We start from the raw sequence: 12,990 nt of genomic DNA, 5'->3' as shown, positions 1-12,990 counted from the left end.
CTTGTGCTGTAGGTTGGCTGTCGTTCTCACCTTCTCCGCAGATCTTCAGCCACTGCTGCTCTGCAGCTGAACAAGTAGGCCCGCAGAGATTTTAGCTGCTGTCTCAGGCGGACAACAGTTGCCAGGGGTTCAACATGATTGTACAACATGGGATTTTCCTGCTGGATATCAATTAATGGCTCCTCATAAACATATTCCAGGAACTCTTTGGCTTGCTTTGATACCTAAAAAATAAAGCAGTTTAGTTAGGCTTTCCTCCAAACTCTTGTTAAGCAGATCTCCCCCTCTATGATGTCAGCCATTCTATGCATCTGAAAACTTACTCTGTTACCATTTACAAATGGAGACAGTTGAGAGAGATCAAACTCTCTCTGCTTATAGCCAAGTCAAACTTCATCAAGCTCTTCAAAATTGAATGTATTAGATAGCTACTTTTACCCAAATTACAGGGATATCTGCAGTCACACATGCTATGTAACATAGCTCACTAGATTTTTTTAAAGTCTAAAATCTGAAAAAGCAGTTTCTTCCCTGTTAATATTTTTCCTGTTTGTTCACTGCTTTCTTTATGGCTAAAAGCAAGTTGTGCTTTTTAAAATACAGATAAATAAAACTGAATCTTATTGGTATTACTCACAAAGTTCAATCTGCAAGAAGTTTGTAATGTATTTTTCATGATAGCGCCCTGTTTTATCTCCACCTGCAAAAAGTTACTGTAATCTCGATAAATGAATGGGACTCTTGCTCTGTTAGAAAATATACACCTGTTCCTTAAGTGAAAAGGTCAAATTCTCTCTCATTCCTGATTTCTACATTGTATCACAGATGGAAAAGAGAAGATGAGATTGTATGAAATGAGCTGCAAATCACCTGAAACTCTGCTACAGAAATGTAGCTGGTTCCACACTTCAATTAGTCCTCCTGGACCCCTAAGTCAATGTTTACACTGAGACCAGGGAGGGATGAGTTAGGCTAACAAAAGCAGAAAGGGAACACACACCACAGCCCCTTGAGATTTAGGAAGTTATTTTCTTTCTGGTGCTGTAGTTAAGAACAATACACATCTTTAGAAATAGCACCACTTCCAAAACCAGTAACTAGCTACTGACGGGGAAGCTAGCCCAGATTTAACCTTTTCACAACATTTAATACAAATCTAGGAAATATGAGAAGGCCAGCCTTCCCACCAATAACTACACAGATAACAAGAAGTGCAATTTTAAATACAGTAAACCATAACTTCCCAGGTTTCCCACTCCCTGAAGCTGTATTGAATATCCCACCTATGTACATCAAACACCCCACTAATTTCATTTTTCTTCTTTTTTTTTTAAATATCCTGCATGTACAAGGAACTGTGCCATCTGAGTGGAATCAGAGCTAACGTGGCAAAACAAGCACCTCAGATTTTGTAGAACAAAATTCTATAAACTTCAAATTTATCAAGTATTTTAACACTAGCAATGTTGATGTTTTATTATGCTTACTGCAGTGCATAAAAAACCTGCAGTTAAACAACCTGCTTTTACAATCATTAACCATCTGACCACAATATCTCAGCACTCCCCTGGCAACTTCCATATCTACAGTAATTATTAGTCCTCTTCCACCAATTAGCAAATTAAAGCACGTATTCCATGATTCCCTAGGTGTGTGAATGCTTGGCACAGTGACTAGCTCCTCCCACCAGCAGGACCAGGTGCTCAGTGCTACCTCCTTGCTTTAAGCCTCTGTTGAAGTGACGGGCTCCTCATCCACCTGCCCTGCTGTCCTGGGTGGGTGGTTCCTGGATGAATACTACACTCACATCTGTGCACACCTATACCCTGCGTTGGGCATCTCCCCCGAGGCATTAAGAGCATAGAAACAAAGAGATGCCACAACCGAGGTCCCCCGAGTGACTCTGCCACATGCATGCACTATGGTAACCAAGTATTTCTGTGCAGCACTGCTGCTGCACAGTCTGAATGCAGCCTTTGAGGAGAGAGGAGCAAAGCAAACCTTTTCCCCTCCTTGCCAATACGATGCACCCATGGAGTGCTGATTGCAGGAAAAGTAGTTTTGCCCAGCATAACTGGCTGACAGATAGGTGTCCGTCCACTCTGCATGACTGACACAGGCACACACATCTGGTAAAACATTAACTCACATTGCCAAACACAGCAATGTTACAAAGAGGCTGAAACAGTCTTAAAATGGGAAGGGTGGGGCAGTCACAGTAATTCAATATTTCAATACACATCCTAGCACACTCACAGTCCACCAGCTTTACTGGGCAGTGAAACAATCCTATTAAACCAGCCAGAAGGAGTGAGAAGATGTGAAGTGCAACATGGTTTCAGCTTTAAATGTCATACAAGGATGGATGCAGACCTTTCCTTTCTAGAGTCTGCAAACTTACAGTTCAAAATTCAATTTACCATAAGTCAGCTCCTCTTGAAACCTTCTGTCACTCGGAGTTCCTACTGTGTTTGGCATTTTGTGCAGGCTGAAAGCCACCTGAAACAAACTTCAATATTTAGTGGGCTTTGTGTGCAAATAGGGATAACACCTGGCCTAAGCAAAAGGAAGACAGAGTGTTCACAAAACTGCCTCTTTTCTTCTGCCTTCACACAAACACATGAAAAATACAAATATGAAAACAGGAGGAGACATGGGGGAAAAAAGCAAACCTGGGGACTGAGCTGCAGCTCTGGTCCTGACAGAAGAAACATGTCTAACTGCCAAGTCCTTTCAAAGAGCTTCTATTGCAGCCAAGAGGATTTCTCTTTTCCTACCCATGTGCTACCAGATGTTAAGTGCATTACTGTTTTTCAGGATTCTGGGTATGGCAAGAGACAGCTTTAGAGAGGTTTATTTTTTCTGATTTTCATGACCTGTCTTGCCAAAAGCAGACCAGAACCTCAATTTCCAAATTTAATTGATGCCACAGCTTATTTTACAGTTGCTGCTCAGATATTGAGCTCATGAAACATAGAAAGAGAAACATGCCCAGTTACAGTGCAAAAGCTCATGTTCTACAGTACCTTTTGGTGTCTGCTTTACCAGAAGCAGGACAGACCCTAGAAACCCCTGAGGAGGTAGGGAATAGGTGGCAGTGGAAAGGAGTGCAGGTTTGCAAACTCATCATTCAATTTTGCTTCCAATTTGGTGGACTGACAGACACTTTTCAGACCGTGTAAAACAAAGAAGCTTTTAAATCCTGAAGCCCTCTTCCAGTCCTGACCATCAAGTGCCTGTTTCCTGCAGGACCTCTTTGGGATGTGCAGCCAGAAGCTCAGTCAGGAGCAGAAGCTCCACTTTCAGGCAGTGTTGTGCTACCTCCAAGGGGCAGGGCAGTGTGCTTATCTTCACCTTTCTTAGTTCCTGCTCTAATCGTTTGGGATGATGTTGTTTTTTCCTACCTGAAGGGATGTGTTCCTTTCTTAAACTCACTTCTCTGAGCACTTTCACACAAAGGCAGGTAAAGCAGCTGCACAGAATTTGCTTGTGTTTCCAAAGCACCTCATACCTGTTCTGTCTCCAAAAAGTACAAAATAAAATTTCTCACTGTTACAGTGAGATGACAATAGATTAAGTTCTCAATGAATGCTTAAGCCTTAACGCCCTGTTTCTTTTTCTGCCCCAGCTGCTATACCACAGGAAACAGACTAGAGCAAACTTTTTACACTGCAGGTATAGAAAAAACCCAGTTTATTTTCTTGGCAGAATTACTGACAGCTTGATGTGAGGTCTTTGTCTTACCATCCACTAGACCCATATCAGATCTACTGATAATACCATCTGCTAGCAAGTTTAGTCCTTGGTAAAAGCATCCAAAAAAAAGAATTTTTAAATATTTCTAGCTTCTAGGCATGTGAGGGCTTTTTGTTTCCACACCTTGGAGCTCTGCAACTTTGAAGAACCTTGCATTTCACAGAGCAAGACTATCATTTTCCTGATGGTAGGCTCTGGCTACCTTTTAATAATCTCCCCATCTGACAAATTTTCTTCAAGAGACCTGCTTTTCCTCTAATAGGGCATTTACTGGTTATTTTTTTCCTTTTCAAATAGCACATAATAATAATATTCGCAGACACAAAACATCAAACAGCCTCTCCTAACAGTGGCTGCTAGGTCTAAAGCTCTAGCATGATCTGGATTCCTTATGAGTTTGTTATTCTTTTAGCATATACTGCCTGAGATGGTAAAACAACACTGTTGCTGTGTTTGCTGATATAATGCTTTGAGGCATGTAATCAGTGCCCCCATCCAGCAACCAGCCACCAAGGTAGCAGTAAATAGCAGATTATAAAAGTTTTAGAAAAGTTCTTGTATGGCAAGTGAACAACTATATTTTCTTGCAATGTAGAATTTTCTTGTTATGTTACTTTCATCTGTCTGGTTCAATCAAGTGCTACAGCAATGTCCTTCTACTGTCCTCAAAATGCTCATGCCAAGAGACAGGACATACTGGGCCTGACAAACATTGCATTTGGTAAGCCAGTTTCCTATAGGCATTTCCACAACTTAGCATGCATCACCAAGCAGTGCCAATCCTTAGTCCCTGCTGGTCATGGAACAGGTACTCCTCAAGGAGCCAGTAACTGCAAGGATTAGAGCTAAAAGACAGTTTGTTGTGTGCTACCTCTCCCTGTCCCTTGAACAGCCAGATAAGCAATGATGAAAAAGATGCCACCAAGAAGGAGGAGCACAGTTGCTCCTGTGGAGGAACACCTTAGACCTGCCCAAGGAAACTGTGATGAAAACCTGTCTTGTTGGGAAAGCATGGCTCATTTTGTCAGGAGGGACAAAGAAGACAGTATTAGCAGTCAATATCTGCAACCTTTGGGTTATTGTGTTTCTATCAGCAATTCAGTTCATTCCTAGCACTCCAACGTGCAGGGAGATTACCTTGTATTTGGAAGTGTCCCAGTTATGAACCAGCCTTGCAGGGATGAGGAAGCTGTCATCCACATGGCAGGTGCTGCAGTAATACCATCCACTGTAGCTGCACACCTTGGCTTTCCCATTGGACAAACCTATGGAGCGCTGACAGCCTAGAGAAAAGAGAGGGGCAGAAGTCTGGGTTTGTACACCAAGCCAGAGATACACAGTCAGGACAGAATCAGAAAAGTATTCCTCCATCTGAGATCCTTTTAACAGTCTATTTATTTTACTCAAGAGACATTTCTTGTTCCTTAAAAAATTGAGAAATAAATATCAGTATTCTTGGACTAGCACTGAAAAAGCACACGCTAACTTGGGCATCTGTGACAAAGAGTTCAGACAGCAGTCAAAAGATGCTTAGCATCTCTCAAGAAACAAAGGCAGAAGACTTGTTTGTGAGAACTCGGCATTTAAAAGCCATGGCCACCTGGAAACCGTGGCCTGAAGCTTAGACAGGCCACATTCTACTGTATGCTTGCTCCAGAGAGCTCCCACTTTCCCCACAACAGAATGGGGGAGCACTGTCTGCCTGCAGCAGGGCAGGCCAGCTCCACTGACAGCCAGAAGGGATGCTGACTTGGCAGGTAAGACTCAGCCACAGAATTAGCACAGCCAAGGCAAACCACAGTCAGATAATGAATAATAACTGAGTAGCAGTCACACTGAGAATGAGTAGGTCTTGACTAGCAGTAGTGACACAGCTGCTGCTTTAGTTGGAAAGAACTAAGGCAGAGATCTCCTTCACCTGATCACCTGTTTTCACAAAACACATAAAACCTCAATGTACTTGACACTTCTGTCTTTCAATAGTGACTAAAATGAGCCAAAAGTTTAATATAATATTAGAGTGGATGGCTGAAGACAGACAGCACAGTCACATTAAACAACCTGCTCAGGAAGTGAGGATAAAAATATTTGGTTAAGATACATCAAGATGTCTGTGGTTGTTAACAATACCTTTAGACACAGCATACATGACAGTATTTTTGCTTAGCCTTCAAATGCCAGTGTCCCCACATGACAATTATTGTTTGAGCCAGAGCACCAGAGCTCCACTCTGGCATGTGCTGTATGCTCAGATGGTCTCTGCTGCAGCTGTCTAGAAATACTGAGTAGCAGAATCCTTGTACATCACTTTTACTGCAAAAGGATTGGTTAAACAGAGTTTTTCAGGTAGAAGTCAACTGACCAATTGTTTTTGTCAATAGAATTAATTTCATTTAGTGCAATTACGTGACTTTTCCAGCTGAAAGCATAGTTTCTTATCTTTTCTCATTTTAGAAATGACACTGATTTAAGGAAGGATTGCAGGTCAGCTAGTCCAGGCATAAATTGAGCTCCTCCTTCCCCACATCAAATGACATCACCATGTCCCCCTCTGCTCTAATAAAAATCATTAGAATAACCTAGCCAACACTTACTTGTCTGGGGATGAGGATGGCACAGGAAACATTGATTTCACCATGCATCCCCTACCATTCCATTGGTTGCTACTTTGCCTTAAGGCCCTAACTCCTGTCTGTTAGACTGAAGGTAAAAATAAGGTAAAGTCCAATTTGAATTGCCAAAAACTCTAAAGTAAAATATTTGCAGTTGAGAATTCATCACTTTAAAGCCAAGTTTCTTGCAGTCTCCTAGAGCCAGAAACTCATTCCAGTCCATGGAGAGAGCTTTCTCAGGAGAGGAGTGACAAAGCACAGAAATGCTGGGGGTTTCTCTCCTCCTCTCTATGTCCAGCCCATAAGAACTGAAGTTCTCTGGGGTGAGGAGAGTCTCAGCAAGCAATCTGGGATGCCCTTCATCTTCAGGAAGGGTGGTTTTATGAAGAGGAGGAACTGGAAGAAATTCGTACCCAAGCAGCATGCATTGCTTTCTCTTTTGTTACAGCCCTCTCCTGAGCCCACATTTGTTTCCTTGATCCTCTTTGCACCTAGTGTGTTTCATGCCTCTTCATATCCTCAAGAAAATATGCTCTGCAAAGCTACATTAGAGTTGTGTAGTTGGGGTTTGTTAGATGATAATGTGGTGCTGGCATCCACTTTATATTTTCCCCTACTTTACAAGCTCTGCTGTTTGAAAATCACCATCTTTTCCATTCCTCTCTGTTGTGATTCATAATGATGGCTATTTCTACAACCCTTTCAAATCAAGTTATCAAAGGACTGATTTTCTTTGATGTTATGCAGTTCAAAGTGGTGTAGTGTGACAAACATATTTCTGTGGCATAGACCACTTATGCTACTTTGTTTTTTTAAGATGGAAAAAAGTAGATCAAGAATGAAAGAGAGAAGAAGAAGAAGGAATAGCCATTGGCTTAATGACCTTGGAAATCCTCTACCTGGGCATTCAGGTACAACAGCTTGCCATGATGTTTACCAGAAGCAAAGCTAGTACTGATTCCTGGCTTGAACCTCTTGAGCATCTCTCCCAGTAGGACAATCAGATGTAGCTGACCACTTCTGAGATCAATAACACAATTCAACAAATACTTTAGGGTTTGGGAAGGGACCATGTTTGCAGAGAAAACACTTAATTGCTTACATAACTAGAGAAAGCACGTTGCATAGGATGGGAGAAAAAAAGCAGCAAAGCTTTCACCAAATCTCTCTCACCTATTTCTAATGCTCACACAGAATATTATCTATATAACATGTGTACAAAGGTCTGCCAAACCCAGAGCCTAATGCAAAGAGAACACCACAGTATTTGCTAGCACCTAAAATCATCCCTCCCTAAAGAATGTTAGAGAGCAAGCTACAGAGGGAAGAAATGTAGCTGTAAGGTATACTGTTAGCAAAGAGAGGGAAGGAATCACCCCAAACCTTTCATCATGGAAAATACAACAAAACAGCCTTGGAATCAAGGAAAGAAAATAGGGGTTAGAAAAAATAGCAGCAAGAAAGTGCTGTTGGGCACAGATGAATCTCTCTCAACATGTCTGTGAGCAGAACAGGAGTATCAACATCAAGAGGCTCATGTCCAAGTGAGAAGACTTCAGTAAGAAAGTAGAGGAGGTGAGGTTAAAAAGTTGTAACAAAACTCTCTCCTTAACTTAAGGTGGTGGTCTAGTATGGAGGAGGAATCCAATACATCTGAACATAATTCCTCGTCTCTGAAGCACAGAAAACACCACTTTCAGGTTGCTGCATACTCTTGTGGTCAAGGAAGACACACACAACTATCCTTTTTATCCAGACACCTCTCTCTTTAATCTTTTAGCAAGAAAAGACTGGAGCAGCTCCACAGTGAAACAGAAAAAGTGAAAGACCAAATTAGAATCAAGTACACAACTGTTTTCCTTATTCAATAAAGTTCTTTGCTCAGTAACAGGAAAAAGCAAGTCCCTTGTGATTGTGTGCCATAATTAAATCTGTGACAGATTAGCTTAGAAGCTAATTCATTTAGAAACAACATACAATACAAAGAAAAGAAAATGATCCACAGACTTCAAAAGGCTTTCAGCTTGATAAAGGCATAAAGCAGACTAAGCAGAAGGAGCACAGCAACAAATTTTCCGATCAGACATACAACACTGTCCTATCAGCTCAGCACAAACCGAAATAAGGCGAGAGTTACTTCAGTTGCTTACCTTTATTCCTGTACATCTATTTCAATTTACTCCACCATAGGAAAATTCAAATTCACAAGGAAGATACACTAACAATCCAGTTCAGTTCTCTCTTATGCCTACCCAGGTTTGCATTATACTTTGTTCTTTTCCCACCATTACTTTCCAGAGCAATTTTATTTCAAAGAAATAATTAAAAACGTATAAACCTCCAAGCAAAGTCTGACACATTTTGGGAGGGTGCTAAATTCTGCCTTCCCAGTAAAAAAAACGTAGTTAAGCCTGCAAATATAGACTTAAGTCAATGTAAGCTTGCTTTTCACATACATAAATCAAGAGTAACATTTCATCACTAAATGAGAACTAAAAATCCTAAAAACAACAAGCAACAAAACTATACATTTAGAAACTAGTTTTTTATGGGCTTGGATTTCCCCACTTCTGAGTTTCATCAGAATATAGATACTTTTACCTTTAGTGTCAAATTCTAAGAGGTGCAAAGTTATATTCTTCCCAGAGAATATGCTCTGAGGAAATGACAAACAGTTTTGAAGACATGCTTTATACACAAGCTGTTGTTTGTGACCCTTTTAACACGTGGCCAGTTTGCATTCTCCTACTGCACATCTTCAAATCCTTTCCCTGCATTCACAGGACAACAGTGCTGACGAGTAACACCATAAATCTCAAACTGATCTGGTATTCTTTTTTCCTTGCCCTTATAGGATTATTCTCTGCACTATTTGATACTTTGCTGAGACGCTGAAGTGCTCCCTGACAGAAGGAAATGGGATCTACCATGGAATAACTTAGTGGTAGGATTCAGTAATTCACTCTTTGGTCAGGAATGGGAACTGAACACACTCTCTGGGCCAGCTCTTGAAGCCTGCCTGCCAGCTAGAAGGAGATAATGTAACCATAATTAATAATGGCATTCCTATTTGTACAGTCAACTACATTCATGCTTGGTTCTACATACTGAGAAGGTAGAACACAGCAAAGAGCAGGCCAGCCATTTGTGTGATCAGAACAAACTGCCAGCACCCTCTGCCAGGTCATTTAGCAAAATGAATCTCTACTTAACCCAGTTTTCATTTCTGCTCTCCAGTTAGTCTGAAGACCACTTTACCCCTACACTGTTCAATCCTTGACTTACACTAAAGGCTACCTGATTTGCCAAGTTTCACTAATTTGATACAGTATTAGCATACCCAGAAATAACCAGCTCTTTTTCCATTTGAATACACAATTGGTTTTGGATCTCCTTTTAACAGAAGGAACAAGTGTGCAGTAAGTGTGGTTACATATTTTTGCCAATGCTATTTGGCCGAATTTCTTCTTGGTTGCACATCACTACCACAGCCCTGCCCTGGGCCAATGAACTATCCAGATTTACACAGCACAGGTACCTGTCAGAGACTAGAGATGTTGCAGAAGGCCAGACTGAGAACCTAAACTCTTCCTACCAGTTGGCCTCTATTTTGTTCTGCAATTTCTTTTACTTTGTCCCTGATTTGATCCACATGTAATAAGTTTTGTAATAATACACTGCTTTGGCATGCAACAGAAGAGGGAGAGCCTTGCCAACACACACTCCACCACCCTAGTTTTGCAGCAGTGGACCCTAAAGCAGACACTTTCCTTCAGTGTTTGTCCCTCAAGGCTGCACATCTGCAAGGACACTCTGATGCCAAACAAATACACAGTGCACTTCACAGGATTTTTTTCCAGAGCAGCATTAGGATGGGTTCCCCGTGATGCTGGCTTCTGTGACACCACTGAGATTCACACATCTTTGCTACCTCTTCTCTGTCAAATTTTGTTAGAACAGTCAATAGATCCAAATGTTATGGGTAAGAGTAAAACTAAGCAAACAGCATTGGAACATAAGCTTTGCTTTCTTCTGAATCTAAGCTAACAGCCATTGCCCAAACCAACTCAGGAACCCGGTATAAACTGCCACTGAAGAAAAAGTGTTGTGCAGATGCCTGTGCCTTTCTGGGAAGGCGATGCCTTTAGTAGTAAAAGTGGCTTGACTGATTTAAAAGATGCTAGGCCAACAAATTAAGCTCTCTCTTGCACACAGTTTATTAAGAACCTCTGGGTTCTCCAGAGGGGAACTGTGGGGGTGTGGGGTGGTATATAAGTGTTGGAGTTTTTGGGTCTGAAAAATACTTCCTTTTGTCCAGATGTAGCTTTTTTCCATTGCAACAAAGGTGAGACCTGGACATTTAGACTCCCAATGCTCTGGTTTGGGCATTGTTTTCTTTGAACTCTATGCCAAAAGATCCCTCAAGACTAGTTTCATACAAAAAAATGGACAAAAAAGGTCCCCAGACAACCAACAGTTTTTCTGCGTTCCATACCTAGCACCCACAAGCCAGGAAGAAACAAGGCACAGCCAAGAACAAACAGCCGATGCTTACAGTGCTGACACATTCACACCCTGCAGAACTGAGCTCACAATAGGACAATAAATTAGCACAAGAACTGAAAACCTGCAGAGCTGTTGACAGGGGTAGATCAGAGCAATGGGGATACCTATCCCCATACAGGAAGAAAAGGCTCCCTTCAAGGCTGCCAGGAGGAAAATGTAGATTCATCAGCCAAGAAAGTGTCAGCAGCTCCTCTTGCAGGGCTGAGACAAAGCTTTCACTTAAACACTGGTTGATTGCAAAGTGCCCATGGAGGCACAGAACAGGCACTGAACTGACCAAGTACTTCTCTAAACTGCACTTCCAGCAGCAGGGCAGCCCCAAACTGAATCCCATGAAGGTAAAGTTCTCCCTCTGTGAAGGTGACAGCCTAATCCCAGGAGGATGAAGGACCCAACTTCTACCAGCAAAGCTGATAGTTTTCAGTGTCACTTCCTCTAATCATGCCATCCTGCACTGAAGAACTCCTCTTATCAATGAAGATTAAATTGCCCCTGTGATCATAAGTGATAAACAGGTTTAACCAGCCCAAGTATGTGGTATCTCCTGATCTTTTTCCAAAATGAGCTGTCATATGGCAAAGCACTGTAGCCCAGCAATCTGTCTTGAAACATGTCCACTGCAAATAAAGTGCTCCCTGCTACAGCCTTGTGACCCTTGTTTGGAAACACTCCCCTCACTCCTCCCAACAAGTCAGTGACCTTGTTTAAACATGGTGTATTTTCCAAACACTAACTTAGACCATGTTTTTTCTGCTCAGCTGGTTTAGAAATTCCACTGCTAGTAGTGGAAATTTTACTTTAAAATTAATAGAAATAGGGTCTGAAAGTCACATACAAGACTAGAAGACCAAAGCCTAAGGTGAAGATACCTAAACAATAAAACCTTTACAGTGCAAAACATTCCTAGGGGATTTTACAGAGTCTCAAATACAGGGCAGGTAAAAAGCTGCTGAAGCCTTGGAAGAAAGAGATCAATTGAAATGAAACCAAGCACAAAACAAATACAGCACTTAGAAAAAGCACAATCCTAAAAGCCCTGGACAGGTGAGAACAATAGCTATTCAGAACTGAAAAGTGACAAGAGTGCTGAAAACCTTCCAAAGGACCTTATGGTATTTTATTATTGTGCTGTATTTTCTAGGGTTTATCCTCTAGCATTTTTGTTTCAGTGCCATGCTACAAATAAGCATTGGGTGTAATGACAGTTTACTAAGTATTTGCTAAATTCAAGGATGCTTCTCAACTATCTTATTTGAGAAGTTTCAACTGTAAGGCTTTTTGAGAAGTCGAATAAAGTTGACATCACTATTTTGATATGACTATGACTATTCTGTTTCGTTTTTAAATTACACTTGCTGGCTGCAAACTATTAGGAAATACTTTCTTTTCATCAAGGGGGAAAAAAAAGGAATTTTATTTTCATTGCAGTAGGGACTGATTCCAGACCAGGGGGCTGAGATAGAGCAGAGGTTCCATGACCTGTGCATGTTGCACTGGGCTGTCCCCCAGCTACACACATGATCACAGCACTAGGTGGAAAACGATTCCTTGAAAGACAACAGCTCCCCACCTGCTGCTTCATTTGACAGGGCTGCAAGCTCAGGAAACAGCACATTTACTAACCCTGGCTTCTCTGCACCTCATGTTCAGCTCAGCCAGCCAAGTCATTCAAGCTCTAATAGCGGTATTTATCATTTTGGCAAGTGAGGAGACATGGAGAAAGCAGGGAGGAAAAGACAGAAGGCACCCCAGAAGAGGAGCAAGGAAAGCCACACAAATGAAAGGGTGCAGAGCATATTTTCCAGAAGGCAGAAATTCCCACATCCATTAGGACTTGCTATCTAAGTAACAAGAGTTCCTGGCAGACACAACTGACTTCTCTGGAAAAAAATGTCTGTTTTAATAAAAGACAGGGGAAAGAAAACAAAAGGTGAAACAGAAGAGAGCCATCAGAAGAACAGGAGCTATGCAAAAACAGGAGGCAAGGGCAAAGGCCATTTGTCTTCCCCATCTATGGAAAAGTGATGCCACATGACAAAGAAATAACAGGGATATT

General features: G+C 41.5%; 1 protein-coding gene across 2 annotated transcripts in view; it reads right to left on the bottom strand.

Moving 5' to 3' along the window:
• Positions 1 to 12,990, bottom strand: part of LOC116998859 (pleckstrin homology domain-containing family M member 3-like) — a 77,211-nt gene that overhangs the window by 43,008 nt on the left and 21,213 nt on the right. For both annotated transcript variants that reach the window (XM_033065002.1, XM_033065003.1), the window contains exons 4-5: positions 4,894 to 5,039; positions 31 to 224 (exon numbers count right to left, since the gene is read on the bottom strand). In XM_033065002.1, the coding sequence (XP_032920893.1) occupies positions 31 to 224; positions 4,894 to 5,039 (340 nt within the window). The remainder of the gene's footprint in view (positions 1 to 30; positions 225 to 4,893; positions 5,040 to 12,990) is intronic.

Source organism: Catharus ustulatus, chromosome 7 (assembly GCF_009819885.2).
Source record: "Catharus ustulatus isolate bCatUst1 chromosome 7, bCatUst1.pri.v2, whole genome shotgun sequence".
Classification (NCBI taxonomy): domain Eukaryota; kingdom Metazoa; phylum Chordata; class Aves; order Passeriformes; family Turdidae; genus Catharus; species Catharus ustulatus.
Note: the sequence above shows the minus strand (reverse complement) of the source record. Positions and strands in the feature narration are given on the sequence as shown.